The 23,769-nt window shown below is 40.3% G+C and overlaps 1 protein-coding gene across 2 annotated transcripts in view; it reads right to left on the reverse strand.

The window, feature by feature from the left end:
* ADGRF1 (adhesion G protein-coupled receptor F1) overlaps window positions 1–23,165 on the reverse strand; it is a 45,913-nt gene extending 22,748 nt beyond the window's left edge. Inside the window, exons 1-8 of one of the 2 annotated variants that reach the window (XM_035295850.3) lie at window positions 23,028–23,165; window positions 10,891–10,965; window positions 9,800–9,911; window positions 8,531–8,588; window positions 6,678–6,827; window positions 4,883–5,053; window positions 2,906–3,006; window positions 1,341–1,399 (exon numbers count right to left, since the gene is read on the reverse strand). In XM_035295850.3, the coding sequence (XP_035151741.3) occupies window positions 1,341–1,399; window positions 2,906–3,006; window positions 4,883–5,053; window positions 6,678–6,827; window positions 8,531–8,588; window positions 9,800–9,911; window positions 10,891–10,919 (680 nt within the window). In that variant the 5' untranslated portion in view covers window positions 10,920–10,965; window positions 23,028–23,165. Of the gene's footprint in view, window positions 1–1,340; window positions 1,400–2,905; window positions 3,007–4,882; window positions 5,054–6,677; window positions 6,828–8,530; window positions 8,589–9,799; window positions 9,912–10,890; window positions 10,966–23,027 lie in introns of those variants that run through there. The other variant, XM_035295852.3, reaches the window with a different exon arrangement.
* Window positions 23,166–23,769: the final 604 nt, after the last annotated feature.

Consider the following 23,769-nt stretch of genomic DNA (forward strand, 5'->3'; position numbering starts at 1 on the left):
AAACCATCCTGGCCAACCTGGTGGAACCCTGTCTCTATTAAAAACACAAAAATTAGCTGGGCACAGTGGTATATGCCTGTAGTCCCAGCTACTTGGGAGGCTGAGGCAGGAGAATTGCTTGAACCCGGGAGGCGCAGGCTGCAGTGAGTCGAGATGGCATCACTGTGCTCCAACTTAGTGACAGAGTAAGACTCTGTCTCCAAAAAAAAAAAAGAAGAAGAAGAAGTAGTGTTTTTGCTAGTATTGAATTTTAAAAACTATTCATGTAGACTTAGAGGACAATGCCTAGGACAATACGTTTATAGCATACACTGTTGAAAATTTCCTATGGATGTTTTGAAGTTAACTGTGAAATGAAATATAACAAGTCAAGTTCTCTGACCTCTAAGCCCCTTCCTCTAACAAACAGACATTAATAGTCAGTAATGAATGTTCGCATGGCTAACTAACCAAACGAGTTTTGGAGTTAAAGCATAAACAAAAGGATAATTTACTAAATATTTCTTTATTTGCTATAGACAATGACTATGGGGTTTTGAACTGTGATATATACATGAAATCTATGCAGAGGTATTTCACCCAAGGCCCCACTTCTGGCTCCGAATTATGAGGCATCATGTCTCTCGTGGTTGTTGAAGGAGAAAATCCACCCTTCCACAACCCACAACCCTTATCCCCACCCCTCACTTTTTCCAATGCACAAACACCATGATCTCCTGCTTCCTTCCAAGTTTCTGCCCTACTACTATTGTTTTGTAATTCCACTCACTGACCCACAGTTTTGAGAAGGCTTTTTAATATTTAAGGTTCTATGCCAGGCGTGGTGGCTCACGCCTGTAATCTCGGCACTTTGCGGACTGAGGCAGGTGGATCACCTGAGGTCAGGAGCTTGAGACAGGCCTTCGCCAGCATTGTAAAACTCCATCTCTACTAAAAATACAAAAAAAAATAGCTGGGTGTGGTGGTGGGCACCTGTAATCCTGGCCACTCAGGAGGCTGAGGCAGGAGAATCTCTTGAAACTAGTAGGCAGAGATTGCAGCAAGCCTAGATTGTGCCGTTGCACTCCAGCCTGGGCAACAAGAGCAAAACTCCATCTCAAAAAAAAAAAAAAAAAAAAAAAAAAAAAATTAAAGTCCTAAACTCATTTAAGTGAGAATCTAGGTTTTCCTCTTCAGATTTTTTAAAGCATCACAGCTCCTTGTTCACTTAGTAAAAATCCTACTATAAAGGCGAATTCTGCCCTGTTTTCTGTCAGGGTCATCTAAAAACAGTGCTCTGCCTTCTGCAGAATTGGCACCCAATTCTGGGGATGCCCTTCTAAGGCCATTGTGTTACTTACCGAAATTGGGTGATCTGAACGGACTCAAAACCTTGAATTCTTTTGTATGCTTTTTTAAGCTTAGAAAGAGAACAAAGGGCAATGTGTTAATCGTTATTCCCAGATTTCAGAAAGACATTTGAGCAAAAAATGAATACAGACAATAACTAAACCAACAGTAGCAAACGGGCAAAGAAAAGAGATCCAGTGGAAAGTAACTGCATACCATACAAATACAGTTAAAATAACAGTTGTGAATGTATACACACACACACACATATCCGTGTCATGCGTGTATAAAATATATCTTTGCAATTGCTAACAAATTGTGAATAACCAACTGCTTAAAATAGGGGATGAATTTGGTGCCAGATCATAGAATAAATTTACCCAAAATACATTTTTTCCTTATCAAAAACAAGCCATTAATTTTTACATGTACTTAGACTGAATCCACCTGTAAAGTATTTGCTTGGGTCTTCAGTTAGAACTACACCTGAGCCATAATCCTAGGTGAAGGGACACTGATCTAGTTTTCATGTGACTTTATTATTATAAAGTCGAGAGTTTTGCACAGTAAGTCTCCTCAGCCACTAACAACAGAGTTTTCTTGATACAACAAATCCGATGTGCTGACAACTGAGCTTAAACCATGAATATTTATTTATTTTATTTATTTTTATTTTCTGAGGTGGAATCTTACTCTGTCCCCCAGGCTGAAGTGCAATGGCATATGATCTCAGCTAACTACAAACTCCACCCACTAGGTTCAAGCAATTCTTGTGCTTCATCAACCCAGTATCCGGGATTACAGGTGTATGCCACCATGCCCTGCTACTTTTTGTATTTTTTTGGTAGAGATGGGGTTTCATCATGATAGCCAGGCTGGTCTCGAACTCCTGACTTCAAGTGATCCTCCTGCCTTGGCCCCAAAAGTACTGGGATTACAGATGTGAGCCACCATGCTCGGTCCATAAAAATTTTTATAAAAAATAAAAACAGGGCTGGGTGCAGTGGCTCATGCCTGTAATCCCAGCACTTTGGGAGGCTGAGGTAGGTGGATCACCTGAGGTTAGGTTGGACACCAGCCTAGCCAAGATGGTGAAAACCCATCTCTACCAAAATACAAAAATTAGCCAGGCTTTGTAGTGCTTGCCTATAATCCCAGCTACTTGGGAGGCTGAGGCAGGAGAATCACTGGAATTCAGGAGGCAGAGGAGGCAGTGGGTGCAGTGAGCCGAGATCATGCCACTTGCACTCCAACCTGGGAGACAGACTGAGACTTTGTCTCAAAAACAAAAAAATAAATAAAAATAAAACCTGAAAATAATCAAGAAGACTTAGTATATTACTTAAATAAGTGAGCAAAACTGAACACAAGAGAAGCGCAAAGAAGTCAGCTGCTAAACTTTCTTGGAAAGAAGATACTCAGGGAATTTCAATTGTGGGCAGAGCAAATAACTGCTCTGTAGTTGCTCACTGAAAATGAACAATTAAGAATACGTACTAATATAAATGCAGAATTGAAAACATTTGAACTTGAGTGTAGCAAACAATTCTTTATATAATAAGTAGAAAGTGCTTACTTGAATTTCAATTCCAGTTGCATATTTGGAGTATACAGCAGAAGATGAATTCAAAAGGTCATTTGTAAACCTTTCATTAATTTTGAAAGTGCCCCAAATCTCTGTAGGAAATAAAAAGAAGTGTATAGATACAATCAATTTCTAACTTGATTTTATTAGTAGCATACAATTTTAGAAGTACAATTCAGTCATCTAATCAACAGTAATGTTTCAATTTTTTTCATAAGAAATGTTCACCTAACATACATACATAAAACATAAAGGAAGCATACATAAAACCAGAGTTTTCAATTGCAGATTTGGAACAGTAATAGGGAAGTGCTGGTAATTAAGACAACCTTAAAAGTAGGTAAATGTATGGCCTCTCATGTGTCACCAACGAAAACATTCACCGAACACTGAAATGTATCTTCATCTAGGCAATAAGCTTAAGCATTGTACCTATTAAAAATTAAATGATGACAAAAACAGCAACACTGCTTGCTAACTCCACATGCCTTACTTACCCACTGCCGGTGCTTCTCTGCACTGCAACAGTTCTCTGTATGGACAAATCCTGTTCATCCTTCATTCAGGACCTAATCAAATGTCATCTCTTTCACAAGGTCTTCTCTGACCCTCACATGCAGAGTCTTTCTCTTCTCTAAATTCCTATGGTGCTTTAGCCCTATCTCCCTCCCAGCCTCTTACATATACCTAAACATCAATTTGTGTACATCTCATCTATGCATGTCTCCAGAGTACTGTGGGAAGCCTCTCGAAAGTGTCATCCTGGTCTGATCCAGCTTTGAATATTTCAAAGATATCACTTTTGTCACCCAGGCTGAAATGCAGTGGCACGATCTTGGCTTACTGCAGCCTCAACCTCTTGGGTTCAAGCAATCTTCTTGCCTCAACCCCCCAAGTAGCTGGTACTATAGGTATACCACCACACCCAGCTAATTTCTGTATGTTTTGTAAAGATGCATTTTTGCCATCTTGCCCAACTGGTCTAGAACTCCTCCTGAGCTCAAGCAATCAGCCTGCTGCAGCCTTCCAAAGTGCTAGGATTACAGGTGAGTTGTAAGCCACTGTGCCCATCTTTCAAAAGGTAGGCTTTCATCAACATTTGTCGAAGAAATTACATTATTTTCTTTCTTGTATTACAGCCCGGTAGTCTCCTAATTCATAGGCAGCAAGATAAGTGCCTTTGTGTCCTCCTAGATCTAAGATAGTGCTTGATAAGTACGTGTTCCATAACCTGAATTGCTGAGGTCCCAGGAAGAGGAGCCAGCATCCCCAATTATGCTGGGCTATTTCAAGCTCCTCCAACACTCTTTGCTCAGTTACACCAGTATCTGGGGCATCTAGTTAACTAGAGTAATCATTGCAGGAGCTTCTTAAAGTCCTTCATGCCCTGGAGTCCGTGTCATTTGGCTCTTCTCATCATTCATTGAACATAAACCTAAATTAACCATAGCTTCCTCGGCTTCCACTGGTTTCCTAAGCTAGACTTTTAGCTTTTGTTTTAACAAGGCATTCAGTACACATATTTGTTGACAGTGAAAGCATTTCTTTCAGTGGAATCACTCACTATGTGCTCCTCCCTGCATTCACATCTCTAAACTTCCCTTTTCTTGAAAGTGATGTTGTCAAAAGAGGTGAAGAGGGTAGGAAGGCAAATGTTGCTTACTCAAGCATTGCCTCTTTTTGGGTTTTTAGCAACTCTCCCTCAATCTCAATAGAATCATATGATTGCAGAGCTGAGCTGGATGGATCTAAAGGTTGAAGTGACCTTCCCATATCACATGTGTTTCTGGATCTTCTGTACTATGAAAGCTCTCACTGTGTCCAGCCAGGCCTAACATCATACATCATCGCTGTCCTTCAATCTCCCTGTAAACAAAAATTGACTAGCAAGGCAATGAGCTAGAGTCCCTTCTCTGTTCCATGTTGGGATGGGAGAAGCCCCAGCCCAGGGCATTCTTAGTTGCTTACTTGTTCTCTCGCAGAAATTGACACTCTGGCTAAGGTTGTTATGACATTCACAGCTCGGGAATGTTCCAGCCGTGTGGAGGTAGCAGTTCTGGGGATCGAGGCATGAGGGAGGAAACCAGGTGTAGCTGTCTTCACAGGTACACTGAAGGACCCCATGTAGGCTGCTGCAGTCTGCACAAAAAATAGAACTCAGTATCATGAATTCTGGTTTATAAAATGACTGCTTCTGAGTAGTGATTTCATTTTATATATGTTTATTTTTCAGATTAACTTCCCACATCTTCTGTAGGTTTTATCTTGGTTTGTTTCATTTCATTTTGTTGCCCAGGCTAGAGCACAGTGGCACAATCTCAGCTTGCTGCAACCTCTGTTTCCAGGGTTCAAGTAATTCTTGTGCCTCAGCCATCTGAAGCACAGCTGGGATTGCAGGTGCGCACCACCACCTTGGATAATTTTTGTATTTTTAGCAAAGACAGTGTTTTGCCATGTTGGCCAGGCTGGTCTTGAACTCCTGAGCTCAAGTGATCCACCCACCTAGGCCTCCCAAAATGCTGGGATTATAGGTGTGAGCCACCACACCTGACCCTGAGTAGTGATTTCTGATTCTTGGCTCTGACATGGAATCTGGATCAAGTATTTGGTTGCTACAAGAGTAATTGTGTTTTTTGCCCTTAAAAGTAAAATGATGGTAATATTCCTCATTAAGAGCCAGAAGCAATATATTTAAGGTAAGGAAATGTCCAACTCGATAAATTCCGATGTTGGTCTCAGAACGCTAACAAACATAAAGCTAAAATGGCTGATATTAGCATGAAAAAGAAGGATGTATGCCCCATACATATCCACTGCAATGGAAGAGAGAAGCAGAAGAGGACATCTGTAAAAGGAAAGTTATTTAAAGGATTCTAGAGAGTATTTAACAACCATCTTATTGGAGGTTCCTTTCTACACATCTACCACCACTCCCAGGTGGGCCTTCTAAGCAAGATGACAAAGGCAGAGAAACATTTTTGGGGAGAGTCATGATGAAAAGTTTCATCAGCCAGCAATCCTGTATGCCTCCCCCTTCTATCGCATGTGAAATTCCCACCAAAGTCATTTTTTTTCCAGTAGATTAAAAAACAGGGTAAAGTCACCAGACTCCTTTGCGAAAATGTGCATGGTGTGTAGTGTATTGTTCTCAAGATTTGTTGTGCAGCAGAATCACCTGGAAGGTCTCGCCATGGAGTTTTTGATCTCCTAAGTCAAGATGGGTGAAGAATTTGCATTTCTGCTGAATTCTCTAATGCTGCTGCTGCTGCTGCTGCTGGCCTGGCCACCACACTTTAAGAATCATTGTTTTAGACCAATAATTCAACTTCTCTGAACCCCACCTTTGTGCTTATTAGTGCTGTTTGCCAAGTATTTCTTGCTCTCTTCCAGGTACACAGGATTGCATATTCTGGCCCCCTGAAGTTGAACGGGCCGTGAAACCAGTTCTAGCCTATAAGTTGTGGGCAGAATTACTGTGGTCACTTCTGAGTTAAAGAATTTAATTGCCTATGCAAAATTCTCCAGTCTTGCACTTATTTTTGACTCAGGATGGGTACATATGAGATGATAGGATCTGATACATCACTCTGGATACAGCCCTCTGACAACCTGCAATGGACGTTACATGAAAAAGAAATAAAGCGTTTATTCTTTTAAGTCACAGAGATTGTAGGGATGATTGTTTCCACAGCATAACCCAACCTAGCCTGACTGATACACTCGCCTTCCCCATTTACATATCCAGTTACCAGAGACACCTTACGTGTGGTAGCTTTTGCTCTGATAATCTTCACTTGCCCATGTGACCATAATAATGGAGGTTTCAAGAGCTTCAGAAAATTCCTCAAATCTCTCTTCTCCTCGGAATCTCCATAGGTCAACTGAAGCAGCAGCTCATATTCTTGGACTGGGCCTAAAGAAAGAAAGCAAGTCAGAAACTTTTTTCTCAGCGGGGAAAATATTGCTTGGGAATTGACTGAGAAACAATCATCAAATTCAGCCTGGAGGTCAGGGACTCTACCATGCTGCTTGTTATTGAGCTCCTCTCATCCAAACATGGACTAAAAAAGAACACCCAGAACGAACACAAGCAGACGGTTCCCACACATGCCAATAGACGCCTGTCCTCTCACTTCTGCCAAGCCGGCTGCTCCAGTGCTGTCTCTCCCTCCCCAGAATCACTCTGTCAATATTACACACTTCCTCAGGGCACAGCCAGAGTCAAGCTTCAAGTGTCAAGGCTGAAGGGGGAAGAGGTGAGGAAGTCCAAGTCAACCTTCCCTCTTCTGCCCCCAGCTCTGATCTTCCTGAAGTACCTTCAATATAAGACCCCCAATCTCACATTTACAAAGAGCCCTTTCTCCTCCTGTGAAAATATTCTATTCATTAGCTGAGTTTGGGTATTTATATGAAATCCAAAAGCAAAACTGAACTAAACGTTCCCTTGAGGCTTTATGCACCCTCACCTCCAGCTCACCATTTCTGGACAGCACCTTTTCTTTCACCATAGAGAAGCCATTAACTGGATTTCATATAGAAAAGAGGGGAATCCTATAGTCTTCTCCCACACAATATTCATTTAAGCCCATTCACATAAAACTTGGCATAAAATTACCATGGGCTTCAAAGTCACCCGAAGCTCATCTATGAAAGACCCAACATCTCACACCATTGCACCCCATTCCCATCTCTTACTCTCCCCATCTCCTTTTGGACTGGAGCCCCTTCCCCAGGCATTGGAAGTCCCCTCTGAGTGGTGGGAGCTGAGGTGAGGCCCAGTCCTACTGTCCAAGCAGGTGAGCAATGAGAAACAGGAAAAAGGGTGGCCCTGCTCACACCGTCAGGGGTTAATGGCACTGGTTCTGGAGCCAGACTGACTGGATTTGGATCCTGGCTCCTGCCCCTAGCTCTGTGCCTTAGTTTTACTATCTGTAAAATAAAGATGATCACGGTACCTAACTCAGAGGGTCAGTGCGAGGTTTTAATTCATCTAATGCACTTCAAATAGTCCTGGCACATAGTAACAGCCCAAGAATACTTGCTATATTTTTATTGTTATTTTTACTTTCAGGGAAATTGAATTCATGTCATTCCAAGTTGAAATTTTGATTTCATTTTCCTAAAGAAGTGTCACCCTGAACGGTGATAGGTGCTAAGTTACTATTAGCACATTGCTGTATGGCGGATTTATTGCACGGTAGAAAAACTACTGTAGACTGACTCAGGAACCTAACAACCATATGTATGTCACTGCTCCTATGAGGAAATGTGTTCAGCACTAGAAACATCGGATCCACAAATTAAATTTCAGAATGCAACTCATTATTAGACTGGGGCTATGGCCATTAATTACATTGTTAGAATCAAGGCACAGAAGAAAAGGACGTGTGTGAACAGCTACTTGCCAGGTTTGTTGTAAGACACTATGCTCTGATGATATCATTTAATCTTCACAAATGTTTTGCTCGTAGGAATTACTGTCATTCTCCTTGTACATATTTGGATGTTTAATAATGTGTCTAAGATCATATAACCAGTCAGAGGCACTGCTGGGATTAGAACCCTGGTCCCTTGACACCAAAATCCACTGCACCATGCTGTCTAACATAGCCTCACCTAGATGGTTTTTCTTATTCACAAGGAGTTCTCTTTTTGATTTCATGCCATCATTTCTCTGTTTAAAAGAAAAAAAATAATTATGGTGAGGTTTTGAAGAGCTGTGCTTCATAAGACCTTGCTGAGTTTCCCAAAAGAATTAAAATCATGAATCTAAAATCCAAGCCAGGGATGGTGGAAAGGCAGCCAGGCCTCACCGTAGTAACTTTTGAGCAAATATCTGAAGGGTAAGAATATGCCTGGCAGGTGAAGGCAGAATGAGGACACCAGAGCCCCTCAGAGAGGAGAGTAAGAGGAGAGTCACAGGAGGTGAGGGCAGAGGGTCTCTGGGGAGGCAGGTTGTGCAGACCTTTACAAGCCATGGAAAGAGTTTTACCTCTTCCTTGAGTGAGATGAGAAACTGCTGAAAAACTTTGAATGGGGAAAGACATGCTGTAATTTACTTTGTAGAAGGCTCAGTCCAGAAGCCCTGCTGAGAACAGACAAGCACAGAAGCAATGAGTGCATTTCAGAAATAATGCAGGCAAGAGACGATGAAGGTGTAAATCAAGGTAGCAGCCACAGAAGTAGTGAGACATTTTGAATTCTGGATATGTTTTAAAGTTAAGGCTTAAAAAGTAATGCCATGGTTTAGATATGGTATGTGAGAAGAGTCAAGCATGATTCTTAAGGTTTTTTGTTTTGCCTAAGTAGCTGGAAAGATGGTGATATCACTTACTGAAATAGGCAAGAAGGAGTGGTTTGATTTTGGATAAATGAAGTTCAGAGGCCTGTTGGGTGCCTGACTGGAAAGTACATATAGGTAATGGATATGTGAGTGTGGAGTACAGGGGAGAGCTCTGAGATGGAGCTATACAGCTGGGAGTCATCAGCATGTAGAGAATATTAAAACCATGGTCCTAGATGAAAGCATCAAGAAAGCAAGTGTAGACGGGGAAGAGAGTGTCTAAGGATTGCTAATGTCCATCCATGTGGTTTCTCTACATCCAAGAAGCCATAGTAGAGAATCTGTTGAACTAGAAAAGGTCTCTAAGATAGTTGAATCAAACATCCCCCTTTTGCAGTTTGATCATCTAAGCTCCAAAGAGATGAAATGACTTACTTATCCAAGACCACACCATGAATGTTGGCAACATTGAAACAGGAGCTCAGGACTTCTGATCTCAAGTCCATTAAATTATGCAATTGCAGTCCCCTAGACAGTGAGGGGTTCTAAAGTGCCAGGAGACAGAAAGCTGAGAAGAGATATGAGACATAGCACCAACTCACCCCCAGGAAGCCACCGTGGCCATCAGTGAAGGTGAAGAAAGAAATGAGCCATAGCACGCCACCTTTCATTTTCCCCGGACTGAACAGCAGCAGTTGGGTGCATAGTCTGTGACTAAACGAGCAGGGTACCAGGTAAGGTAGAGGCACAAAAACAAGAGCCAAAATGTAAAAATGCACACAGTGGTAGAGCCTCGCTGAGCTGATCCAACCCTCCTGGGTGTTTGATGATGTCTCCACTTCATGGAACCTGTGACGCCATGACTTCTGCTCCCATTGCAGATGTGGTAAATTTCCATCTTTACAAACTTATTAGAAAATTGCTCTAGAGCTCTCTTCCGGGTGATAATATCTGACTAAACACAGGCTTTTTAAAAATCTTTGCTTGCTTAACATTGCAACTAGATGTTGCATTTAATACCAGTCTTTTTTATTTCACTGAGGTTCCCTTTTCATTTCAGGAAAGAAAAACATTACAATAATCAAAGACTCTTGAAACCATTAACACCAGGATATAATTTGAATGTTTAAGCATAAAAATAATAATAAATCAATCCAGCAAATTTCCTTTTTTTATAGTAGATATAATTAGCAAAATGTTGTCCTCAAGTTTATGGTTATCTCAAATAACTTAGACAAAACTCAGTACATAGATCTGGTCACAAGACTAATCACTTATACCCAGGTTATTTTGCATCAAAAATCACAAAATGTTAGAATTGTTCTGTCTAATACAGTAGCCACTAGCCATGTGTGGCTATCTAAATTTTAATTTTAGTTAGAATTAAATTAAATTTAAAAATTAGCTGCTCAGTCTCATTGATCAGATTTCCAGTGCTCAGGAGCCACATGTGGCTAGTGGCTACCATATTGGGTAGCTCAACACAGAACACTGACATCATTGCTAAGTTTTACTGCACAGCATTGATAGAACTTAAAAGAATGCTTCCTTCTGACCTCTCAATATTTCTTTTATATCTCACAGGAAAAGATGAAAAAGTGTGATACTCGAACTCAAAAGTCCTCCATTGGAATAAGTGTCCTTGCTTAGCAATCCAGAGTACACAGAGTTGGGCTCTCCATCCAGCCCTTACCTTGCTTCCCAGGTGTGCTCAAACTTCATACAAATGCTGCCATCTCTCCACTGCTGCCCCACACCGTCCTCTGATCTAAAAGCAGAGGAAAGTCATTAGAGACAGGGAAGAACTACCATAGAGGTGGCCTATGTTTCAGCAGAGACATTTTCTAGGGCTTTCTAGGGCAGCATGAAAAACAGGCAATGTGACACGTTACAGCTTTGAAATTTACCTTCTCCTCTTGGACGAATGGTCCTCTTATGCCCCACCTTCCTATTTGCCAAAGACTCCTTGTAAATCTACTGCTTTAAACTTCTTTGGCAGCAGCCCGGGCTCCAGATTATTCTTTAGGGTCTTGTTTCCCATAGCTTATCTGCTCTGAGTTCTATTCCTTCCTGCCTGGGCTTTCTGCTTTCTAAAAGTGATGAATATTTGTCTCTAGAGCAATGTTTTCCAAACTTTCTTGACAGGATCCCATAGAAAGAAAGATATGTTATAACATGAATAATATATATGTGTCATATATGTGTCTGTGTGTGTGTGTACCTTGGATATTTTCTACTTGTTTTATTTTATTTATCTTACTTTTATTAGTAAACTGTTATATCCTAATAAACTGATTTTGCAATACCCTCATGAAGTACAGTCATTTTTTTTTTTTTTTTTTGAGATGGAGTCTCACTCTGTTGCCCAGGCTGGAGTGCAGTGGCACAATCTTGGCTCACTGCAAACTCCACCTTCCAGATTCAAGCGATTCTCCTGCCTCAGCCTGCCGAGTAGCTGGGATTACAGGTGCCTATTACAACACTTGGCTAATTTTTGTATTTTTAGTTGAGATAGGATTTAGTCATATTGGTCAGGCTGGTCTTGAACTTTTTACCTCAAATGGTCCACCTACCTCGGCCTCTCAAAGTGCTGGGATTATAGGGATGAGCCACTGTGCCCAGCCACTTCTTCTTCACTTCTAGGGAAGACTTTTAAAATTTGAATTCCCAGGAACTATTTAGGCCACAGTTCATACTGCTGGAGCTTTCAAATGTAAGACAGTCTTGGTGCCTATGGTGTGATCCATTCTCACTCTTTGTACCAGAGCCTGGCCCAAAATGGGAGACCTGGCCCACATACAGCTCTCTTGCTCGCTCCCTCTCTGTCTCTCTCTTTTACCCACTCTGTCACTCTGAAAAATCTTTCTTGTACGTCCAGGCCTGAGGCTGTAAAGCCAGCTTGAGAAGGCCTAAGGATAGCTCTGAGCATTGTGGGAAAGCCCTCTCTCATAGACCCCATCTCTTTATTCCCTCCTCTCCCACCCTAGAGGTATATTCTGGCATCCTTGGACTTGCTACAAATGGTAAACTCTAACTTACAGTCAGAGTTTCAGACCAATGAGGAAAGGAAGGAAGAGAAGGAAAGGAGAAAACATTTAGGAGCTTATTAGAAAATGTGGGTGTCCTCATCTCACCCTAAACCTAACTAAATCTTGGACAGGTCAGGCCGAGCTACATATTTTATTATAATAATAATTATTATTATTATTGAGACAGGTTCTTGCACTGTCACCCAGGCTAGAAATGCAGTGGTGTAATCATGGCTCACTGCAGCCTTGACCTCCTGGACATAAGCCTCCCAAGTAGCTGAGACTATAGGTACACACAACCATGCCTGGCTAATTCTTTTAAAATTTTTGTAGAGACAAGATCTCACTATATTGCCCAAGCTGGTCTTAAACTCCTGGGCTTAAGCAGTTCTCCCACATCAGCTTCCAAAGTGGGATTACAGGCATGAGCCACCATGCCAGGCCAGCCTATATGTATTATTAAAGTAAACAAGCAATGCTCACATCCAGGCAGGTTTGAGAGCTGTTATTCTAGACTGTTTTAAGAATATGAAGAAATTTTCTCCAGGGAGAAGAGGCTGAGGGAGAGGTTGTGGGACCTGTGGCTTCCATTCCGCCCCCTCCTCCTTAAAAAAATTTTAAAAAAATTTCTCCACCTAGCCTAATCCTGTGATAGGAGTTCTACTCTGGGATTTGAAACCAAAGCTCAAACAAATAAAAATTTTGTTCTTTGCTTCCTTGGTGCATATAGCTACCTCTGGGATACCGCTGGAAGATTTAGGAAGTAAAAACACAAGATACCGCCAAACTTCTGAATTTCAAACAAACAATGGACTTTTTTCTAGTTAAGTATGCCCTGTGCAATATTTGCAACATTACTTGATGTCTAACATTATTTTTCTCTTATCTGAAATTCAAATGTAACTGGTCATCCTATATTTGACAACTAGCCAAAGGTAGGAAAATATGAAATCTCAAGGCACATGGGTCAAAATGGGCTCTGTAACTGCACTAGGCAGGGTTCTGTTCCCAGCATTGACATTAATCAACTGGATGCCCTTTGGAATTGTCTTAGGTTTTCTATACTTTGGTTTACTCATCAAGAATATAGGGAAAATAGTATTTAATTTGCAGGCTCTTAGGAGAATTGAATGAGTAATTTGCAAGTAAAGTACCCTGAGTGGTGCCTAGTATTTCAATCTTACTGTCATTTTTTATAGTTACTTGCTGGATTGTGTCAGAATTTGACTTTAATTCTGAGTCAAATTAACTTATCAGAAAAGAAAAAGTGCAGTTGGGTTAACTGATGGCCACTGCTTTGGAAATGGAGCTTCAAAGCAATAAAAGTACATTTTACAGTAATTGAATTACCTGACTCAAAGGAGGTTCCACAGCAGCAAGGATATCAGGGATTGCTTTGTGTGTGTGTGTGTGTGGGGGGGGGGTCATCATAAATCCCACTGAATTTCGCCTTTAGTAAACATAAATCCCATGGTATTTTCATTGCTTCCCTTCTAAGCCGGAATGTTCCTAATTATTTAGAAATTCTCAGAATCCTTGTGTCCTTGCCACAGATGAGGAGCCGTTGTTGTCGTCAGAGCATGAAATGTTTCCATCACACCTTGCACTGTGGCTGCTGGGGCCAGCGATGCCTGACCCTCAGCTGTGTGGGCACCAGCTTCCGTGGGAAGGCTCAGCTATGGTGAGACCCTCCCTCTGCACTTCCTTGAATTCATTCAGTGAATTCATTCCCTGTCCTTCAGTTTACAGGGAACAATCATTAGAATTTGCTATTATGCCTCTGGAAAGGGCTGGCTGTCGTCTCCCTATTCTTTCAGTTATATACTGACAGACTCCAAATATCATTTATTTATGCCAACAGCTGTCTCCTTATCAACAGCGGGCTTACTTGAAACTGCTTACACCTACACTTTCCAGCATTCTTGGCAACAATCTAATCTTAGGCACAGTTGAACTCTGTGCTGTTTCTGTGGCATCAATATTTATGGGATTATGTTTCTTCCTCTACAAATAGAATTCCCAGTAGAATTGTCTCTTTCCTGTCCATCTTGGCCTCACATGGGCACATGTGTACACAGACATTGATGGAAAGAGCAGGTCTCCACATAGGGTCTAAAAGAAATCATGACTCAAAAAGAATTAGGCAGATGACCTGTAAAACCTTGGTTTTATTTTACCTCTCATTTTATGTTTTTGATAACATTTTCATTGGCATCTATCTTTGCATAGAAACTGTTGGGCCATTTGCCTTTGAGAAAAGCTCTGTTGTATTTCTGTAAGTGGGCTGAGAGAGAGGAGAAGACAGCTGAGAAGATTGGTGGGAGGACAGAAAAGATAGCCACTTCTATCTTGGGAAAAATATTTGGAGGTTTGGTAAGTTACATGAGCGAGACAAACTTCCTGTGGAAAGACAGTAATTAAAGTCATTTAAAATATCAGGGAAAGTCTATTTACATGTGTGCACAGTAAAATTTTAAACACATATTTTATATTTTACCATGTTTTAGCACCTTTGTGTTTATAAACACAGCACGAAGAGGTCTGGATGAATTACACCCTAACCTCAGGTTTGTACGTCTTCTGTGAGGATTTGTGAAAGTTAAAACTCTGTGGACTAGGTCTCCTCCTTTCTACAGTAAGGGGAAAAGTAAGGTGAGCTCAGATCCATTCACATTCAGGTTTTATTAATACATGCCCATTCCCCACTTTTTATTTGTAGATTGCTTATTTAATTGTTCTGGTATCAATGTCTGGCAGTCACCAAACCTAAGCCTGCAAAAATTACTGATTTCTACTGATCTTTATTCTTGTTTTCTCCGCAAACTGGTTATGACATTCTTTAACATCTTTCGAGATGAGCTAAGAACCTCCTAAGAATTTAGTTCTTGGGTTCAGAACAGAGGTATAATTTTTAAGAATTCTGGAATTATAAGTCTGGAAGGGACAAAAGTAATTACGTGGCTCAGTCACTCCTTCCACAGGACACTTAACCAATCTGCTAAATTTGCATTTGTTCAACTACCGTATGTATATTGACAGCCTCCAATTTCCCAGGTGTTGTGCCATGAGCTGGCAATTAACAATATAGTCACGCAGGGATATAATGCATGGTAACTCCATGACTCAAGAGAAACTCCAAAAGCCACAATCCAGACCCACTTTTGCAAACTTCTGGGTTACCAAGAATCTCTGTTCCAGGATCCCTATTTTAACTCTCCTGCTTCATGGATTGGATGTGCCTTCAGAGTCCAGTTTGTGACCTTACCTCTGAAACTGATCTTTTTCCATCCCAGAATTAAGATATCTGCTTATAAGTCTGTGTTTCCTTTGCCACTCATCAAATCTTCATTGAGATCAAGAGTATTTCTCCTGCTGCTGGTACCTTCAGCCTAGCACAGTTCTCTGCTCTTTCCTAACAAGGATTCTGTTTTTCTATTTAGTCTTCACTTTGCATCTGAGAAGAGCTTCACTCAGGATGATTTGTTGTTTTTAACTCATTGCTCAATATGCCTCTGGCATCCTAGTAAGATTCATTTCCCACAGAAGACCAGTCCAGCTTATTTCCACTGTAAAAGGCTTAGCTGCAAGCCTCACGGGTTGGCTCTATTCCAATCCCTTGTAACTGAAGCTGCTCACCAGCTGCTTGTGGTTTGGTATAGCAGGAGTGACCATGGAGCCCTTAAAAGATGATTAATGGCATTCCGCAAAAGGTGCCAAGCTCTTTATTCTAACCAAGACATCAGCTTAGTAACAGGACCCAGTCTTCCTGGAATTCCTAGGTTGGGCTTAATTCTCATCTCTACTCTACTTGACTTAATGTAGGTAAAGTCCAGATAATTTGAGCTTCTTGAATTGTTTGTTTGCTTTTAAAAATAAAAAAGTACCTGAACAGAACTCCAGAGAGGTGATAGTTACCTAATAAAAAGAAATAAAGTAATTCCTTCTAATTTACAAAATGCTTTTAGTATATTTTGGCTTGATTATTTTGGCAATCGTGTAAGTTAAGTGGAATTTATTTCCATTTCACACTTGCAGAAAATTAAAAAGGTAACATTTAAATTCTAAATAAAAAGAATTTGTTAACTATTTTCCTAAATTTCTAATCAAGTATTTCCCTTAGACCATGAGCCAGTTAGTTTTTATTGCTTGGGGCATAATTTTAATAAAATCATGATTGTTAATTTGATCTCCACCTGAATTCCTTACAAACAACTCTCTTTTTTTCAGAAAAAGGAAGAACGTACATTTCAAAGCTATCTTCCGGTTCCTGCGTTGATTTGGATGTTCTCACTTATAAGTGGCAGCTAAACACTGGGTACACATGGACATAAAGATGGAAACAATCAAATCTAGAGCAGAGGGAGAGGGAGAAGGGGAAAGGGCTGAAAAGCTACCTATTGGTCCTAGTGCGATGGCTCATACTTACAATCCCAACATTTTGGGAGGCTGAAGGAGGTGGATTGCTTGGGCTCAGGAGTTTGAGACCAACCTGAGCAACATGGTAAAAACTCGTCTCTATTAAAAATACAAAACTTAGCTGGGCATGGTGGTACGTGCCTGTGATCCCAATTACTTGGGAGGCTGAGGTGGGAAGATCAGTTGAGCCCTGGAGGCGGAGGTTGCAGTGAGTCAAAAATCACACCACTGCATTCCAGCTGCGGTGACAGTGAGATCCTGTCTCAATAACAAAACAAACAAACAAAAAGCAGCTATCTACTGGGTACTATGATCACTACCTGGTGACAGGATCATATGTACCCCAAACCTCAGCATTACACAATATACCCATATAACAAAACTACACATGTACCCCGACTCTAAAATAAAAGTTGAAATTATAAAAGAAGAACAAAATCCATCTTCCTGACAAATTTGATTGTCCTCAGTGTCTAAGGAGAGTCAGGTGTCTAAAGACGGAAACATAAATGATCAGGCCTGCTGGAAAACCCCTGCAGAACAGGCAGGGGTCAGATTAAAGGTGTTAGAAACTCTTCTTCAGTAGTCTATTTTAAATAAGAGCAAAGCACACTTCTTTGACTTTTCATTCAGTGCTTACACTGATAAGTTTTCATTGTTTCAAACCTACCAAAACCCACTAACTCTGTTTCTCTTTACATATGAATAGTATTTTCATCATAATTTTCTAAAAAAGTAAAAGTAAGCTTTTAAATCATATTCCCCAAATGAATCTTCTAGAAATAGAACCGGTTGACTGACATTTCACCTATCCAGAAAATATCACATCAATTCATCCTCAGAAGGTGTCAAGATTCCACACCGTACAGAATGAAAAGCGAACTCAAGATCATGGCATTTTTTGAACTCCCACAGTTTGCCCTCAAACTTCCATTCTATTAAGCTTCCTTTCACACATCTGAATTCCAGGCAAGCCAGGATTTAACTTTTAACTTTTTCTAAGTTAAAAGGAAAATCCTGCTTCAAAAGGTTGCTATATTTTGAGTTTTTATAGATATGGCCAAGTTACCCTCCGAACTTGTATCCATTTACACTCGCTGGTGAGGTGCAGAAATACCTGTTTCATCACTCTGTCCACAATATCTTTCTAATGTTGCCAAACAGGTAAAATTTTTGCCTTATTGTTTCAATTTTCATGAGTTTAAGTATCAGTAATTTAAGCATTTTTCAGAGATTTACTGACCATTTGTATTTTTTTCCAGCCTATTTAAGTCATTTTCCTAAGTTTTTCTGTTGGAATGTTCATCTTTTTCTTAAGAATTGTCTTTTAGAGGCCAAGGCAGGTGGACCACGATGTCAAGAGATGGAGACCATCCTGGCCCAACATGGTGAAATCCCGTCTCTACTAAAACTACAAAAATTAGGTGGGCGTGGTAGCACGCATCTGCAGTCTCAGCTACTTGGGAGGCTGAGGCAGGAGAATTGCTTGAACCTGGGAGATGGAGGTTTCAGTGAGCAGAGATTGCGCCACTGCACTCCAGCTTGGCGACAGAGCAAGACTCCATCTTGGAAAAAAAAAAAAATTGTGTTTTAGGAGCTCTTCTGTCTTTGACACTCCCGTTATAGATATTTGCTTAGGGTTTGTAGTTCATCTTTTAACCTTTTGCATTATATCTTCTGTACAAAAGATTAAAACGTTCATAAAATCACATCTGTCAATCTTTTCCAGTATGGATTTTACTTACTCAGTTTTTACTTTTAGTTTTATTTAGAGCAGCCTGCTCTGCTGCCCAGGCTGGAGTGCAGTGCTGTGATCATAGCTCACTGCAGCCCTACTCTGGGTTCAAATGATCCTCTCGTCTCAGCCACCTGGGTGGCTGGGACCATAGGCACACACCACCACACCCAGCTAATTATTTTTTTTAATTTATCTTTTGCAGAGATGAGGTCTCAATATTTTGCTCACACTGGTCTTGAACTCCTGGGCTCAAGTGCTGCTTCTTCCTCAGCCTCTCAAAGTGCTGAGATTTCAAGAATGAGCCACAACACCCAGCTCCATTATGGATTTTGAACTTGGGGCTATGTGAAGAATGTATGTGTTTGTGTTTTGTTTTGTTTTTTTTTTTTTTTGAAAGTATCATTCCGTCGCCCAGGCTGCAGTAAAATGGCACTATCTCAGCTCACTGCAACCTCCGCCTCCCAAGTTCAAGCAATTTTCCTGCCTCAGCCTCCCGAGTCACTGGGATTACAGGCACCCGCCATCATGCCCGGCTACTTTTTGTATTTTTAGTAGAGATGTGGTGTCGCCATGTTGGCCAGGTTGGTCTCAAACTTCTGACCTCAGTGATTTGCCAGTCTCAGCTTCCCAAATTTCTGAGATTACAGGTGTGAGCCACTGAGCCCAGCCAAAGAATGTGTTTTCTATAAAAAGATTGCAAAACATTCTTCTACATTTTCTTCTAACACTTCTTTAGTTCTTTAAATTACTTTTAATACATCTTCAACCTTTCTTAAGTTAATTTTGGAGATTAAATAAGTAAATCTTCAGTCTTTCTGGAGCTTATTTAGGTTTTCAGATTTCCTTTCATTTCCTCCAAGTGAATAGCTAATTTTGCCAACTATATTTCCCAACTAAACCAATTTTTATCTAGACCACTTTGATAATTCTTTATCAATTTTATCTATTTGTTTATTTTAAATTTTATTTTTACTTGACAAATAATAATTGCACACCTTTATAAGGTACCTGGTGATATTTTGATATATAATGTACAGTGACCAGATAAGGGTAATTAGCATATCCATCATCTCAAATGTTTATCATTTCTTTGTATTGGGAACATTCAGTATTCTCCTTCTAGCTTTTTGAAACCTCATGTTACTGTTAACTATAATCATTCTGCAGTGGTATGGAACACTGGAATTTATTCCATCTAGCTGTAAGCTTGTTCAATGAGGCCCACCTTTTCCTATAAAATTCTGACATAAATACATTTTTAAAATTCTACTGCTATCTTCATCTTTTACCAATTGCCTGCTTAATTGATACCTTGGTCAACAACATAAAAGAGTGTGATATGCCTAAGACATATATCATTGTCTTATCAGAAATAATTAGCTTGACTCTCTCAGAGATTAAGTGTAGAAAAATTTCCAAGTAGAGTCAGGCTGCATGTAGTACAAACAGTGTAAAAGGTTTTCATGGAAAATATAATCTGCTTAATACAAACTCTCTTTACCCAAAGCTTTGCAGGTGTGAATCTGTTCTATTATGACAAGCTGTCCCAACATCACAAATGTATAATAAACATCTGCTTATCCCAAAACAATTAAGAAACTCACCAGGTTTTAAAGTTTTGTCTTATGAGAAAGAAGCAAAGAATAAGGAAATTTTCTTGAAAACTTTAGTCTTCAGATTTGTGAACCACTGGAGATTAAAAACTGACATTTGCACTGAGACCAAGAAGACACCATGAGGCTTTGATAAAACTTGTCAGTAAAATTTAACTATAGTTTGCAGTTTTAAGACTGTATACCTCATTGCTGTTAAACTCTTTGCCTTTTATTTATTTAACTGACTACACATAGGAAATTTATTATAATTCTATGAAATGCTAGGGCATTTTCCACTTCTATTATTAATTCCTATGGATTTTCATTCTAAACATGTGAGAATCCAGTTTCCATCAGCCACTAACTAAGAGACTCTATGAGATTATCTGTGGCTTACTAGGGAGGGGATGTAGTAAGAAGGCTTCCCCTTCTTAGTGGTTTTGTGTACTACGGTATGAATTTACCAAGGCTTGAACCCAGCTGTGAATAGAAGAGGGTATGTTTCACAATACTATAGAACTTTAGTACTATTCCTCCAAGATTCTAAACTGTTTTCACATCTATTAAAACCATGTATCTCTGGGCACCGTGGCTCATGCCTACAATCCCAGCACTTTAGGAGGCCAAGGTGGGCGGATCATTTGAGGTCAGTAGTTTCAGACCAGCCTGGCCAACATGGTGAAACTCCGTTTCTTCTAAAAATGCAAAAATTAGCTGGGCATGGTGGCAGGTACCTGTAATCCCTGCTACTCAGGAGACTAAGACAGGAGAATTGCTAGAACCTAGGAGGTGGAGGTTGAGGTGAGCAGGGATTATACTACTGCACTACAGCCTGAGTGACAAAGTGAGACACTGTCTCAAAAATAAATAAATTAAATAAATAAATAAATAAATAAAACCATGTGTCTATCCAGTCAAGAACTCTGAAGGCCTTGAAATCTTGTGAGCACTACTCTGCTAAGATAAACACAATCTAAGAAAATCCCAAGACATACGTATTTGGGAACAGCATTCCCCCTTCTCTATAGCTATTCCCCCTGCCAAAGAACATTAAAAAGAGAACCAGACAAAATATTTTGAAAGTTGCAAATATAAACATTTAGATTGGGTAAGTTACATAATAAACAGATTCATAAGGATGGCCTTAAGCAAAATGGCAAATTCAGTGACACTTGTTCTGGGGATGCCACTCCCCCACTTTCTGAGTCACGCACCCTTGTGACACACACCCCTACCACTGCTAATACCCTCAGATACCCAGTACGTCCTGCTTGCTCCAGTTTTTACTTACTCTCAGCCAAAGCACTAAAATCACTTATTTATATCCTAATTTGAATGAATATGTTCATTTACTTTTTCTAGGAAGGTGTTTGTATTCCTTTAGTTGTGTAATGAGAGACATCAGAAGGCACATTGTTGTGAAAGTATGGTGCTTTCCTTGCCCTCAGCCCACCAACAGACAGACCCTGTCATAGGGACTCCTGTCCCTGTTTTTTAAGAAATTTACTATCCTTTTGGAAAAGCAAAATATATGAGGCATTCAACAATAATTCATGTCAGCTTGGGATTGTACACCAAAGGTGAGTTTGCAAGTTGAGTTTGACAGAATCCACAGGCATACACTCTCTGATCTTGATGCTATTGGCACCATTTTACAAATGAAATAGCCAAGACAAGACAACGAAATAATTTCTTCAATGTTTTACTACTTATCAATGGTTAAATGAAGTATGATGGGGCCATTATTAGAAAATTGTTGGCCGGGTGCTGTGGCTCAAGCCTGTAATCCCAGCACTTTGGGAGGCCGAGGCGGGTGGATCACGAGGTCGAGAGATTGAGACCAACCTGGTCAACATGGTGAAACCCCGTCTCTACTAAAAATACAAAAAATTAGCTGGGCATGGTGGCGCGTGCCTGTAATCCCAGCTACTCAGGAGGCTAAGGCAGGAGAATTGCCTCAACCCAGGAGGCGGAGGTTGCAGTGAGCCGAGATCGCGCCATTGCACTTCAGCCTGGGTAACAAGAACGAAACTCCGTCTCAAAAAAAAAAAAAAGAAAGAAAGAAAAAGAAAAAGAAAATTGTTTTCAATTTTGGTTATTGTTGGGTAATGAGTGGTGTTTTTTTAATGAAAAAAGAACATAATAAAAGATTTGTGTTAATATTCCAACATATTAAAGAATGTACTTTCATTTATTTATTTTTATTCTCTCTCTGTTTTTAATCTCCAGCCCTTCAATGCTAATATCAGGCTGAGCTTAATGGCTATCACCATGAAAAAGCAGAATTCATCACTTCTCCATGCCTTTCCCACCTTGACCTTTCTATACCTCCTTCAGTATCTTTCCACCACGTAGTCTCTGGCATGGTACATTACATAGGTTATGAGGTTTATGTAAAAGGATTTTTCAAGAAAAAGAAGAAAAGTGGAAAATCATAAATTCCCAAGGCCTGCACTAAGAAAATATAGTGTGTCATTTTATATTTATTTGGGGAAACAGCAGAAGAAATGGTTAAGAGGGTCAATTCCAGGGTTTTTTCGAGTCCTGGGAAAGAGTTAAATTGAGAATATGTGGATTCAGGCAAAGCTTAAACTAATTCACCCAAACGTAAATATAGGCTTAATTCTCTTAAGTATAGTTTTATTTTAAGAGATTGCTATGGTTAACATATTAAGGATTGGTGAAAACCATAAGATTAATATTTTAACAAGTATCTTTGGTGAAGCCCTTTTTATCCTAGTCAGTCCACCTCCCTGGCACATCAGAAGAATGGGGGTCCTGCATTATCACAGAGGGAAGAGTATGCTTTGATTCAGAAAACCTGGAGCTTGAGCCTCAGCCAATCACCTCATTATAGTTAGTAAAAGGGTTAAATCCATTGTTTCTGCTCATTGCTTTTTCAACTCTGTTCCCTTATTTAACCATCTTCGGGAAATGAGATATTAAAATCAGAAGTTTTTTCAAGGAGAGAAAAAAGAATCTCAGATTAACAGGTCGTATTGGTTATAGTAATACACATTCTTAGCAATCAAACTATGGTTATTGGGCTTACCTGGTGATCCTTCTCTTCACACCACAACTCCAGGAGCCCTTCCTTCAGTACTCGTGGCTCAATCACTTCTTATGATGTTTGGAAAGAAAATATCAGTATCTGAGCCAAGCAGCTCACTGGCATGAACACGGGCTCACTGATCCATCAACAGTTCCTGGCACACATTACTACCTGTACAGGTCGACAAGCCCGGGACACACCCCTTCAAGAAGGAAACAAAATACTTTCTGGTAGCTCCCCCCTCCCCCTTAAAGTCACTATCAGGTCTGGTAAGAGGAAGGAGCACAGAGCTCAAGACTTAATGATTCTCCCAGCAGATGTAGATGAGTGTCTGAAATTGCAGAAGGGAAATGGGACAGAAAAGCTCTAGGGGAACATGGAACACTTTTGCCCTCCACTGGTTTACTGCAAAATGTTACTCCATCAAATCTTCCCGTCCAGCTTCTTAACATACTGGGTCATACCCTATAAAGCTGAAGGAATGTAGCCCTTCATGTGTAATTCCAATGAGGAGAGATAGGTAATTCCTGTGGGCTAGAATTAGGGGTAGATATTCTTTTTCCTTTTCCAACTTTTTAATTTAAGGCTGAAGAATCAACTAGCTACTTTCCCAGATAAAACAATGTCAGACTTCTTGGTGGGGTAGAACCGCAGGGGCTGTGGCAAAAGACAGCAACAGGTGGATGCCGGAGTGAATGCTTTTAGTATGTTCTTTGTCCTTAGAAAACCTCGAGTGAAACCT

This window comes from Callithrix jacchus, chromosome 4 (genome assembly GCF_049354715.1).
Source record: "Callithrix jacchus isolate 240 chromosome 4, calJac240_pri, whole genome shotgun sequence".
Lineage (NCBI taxonomy): Eukaryota > Metazoa > Chordata > Mammalia > Primates > Cebidae > Callithrix > Callithrix jacchus.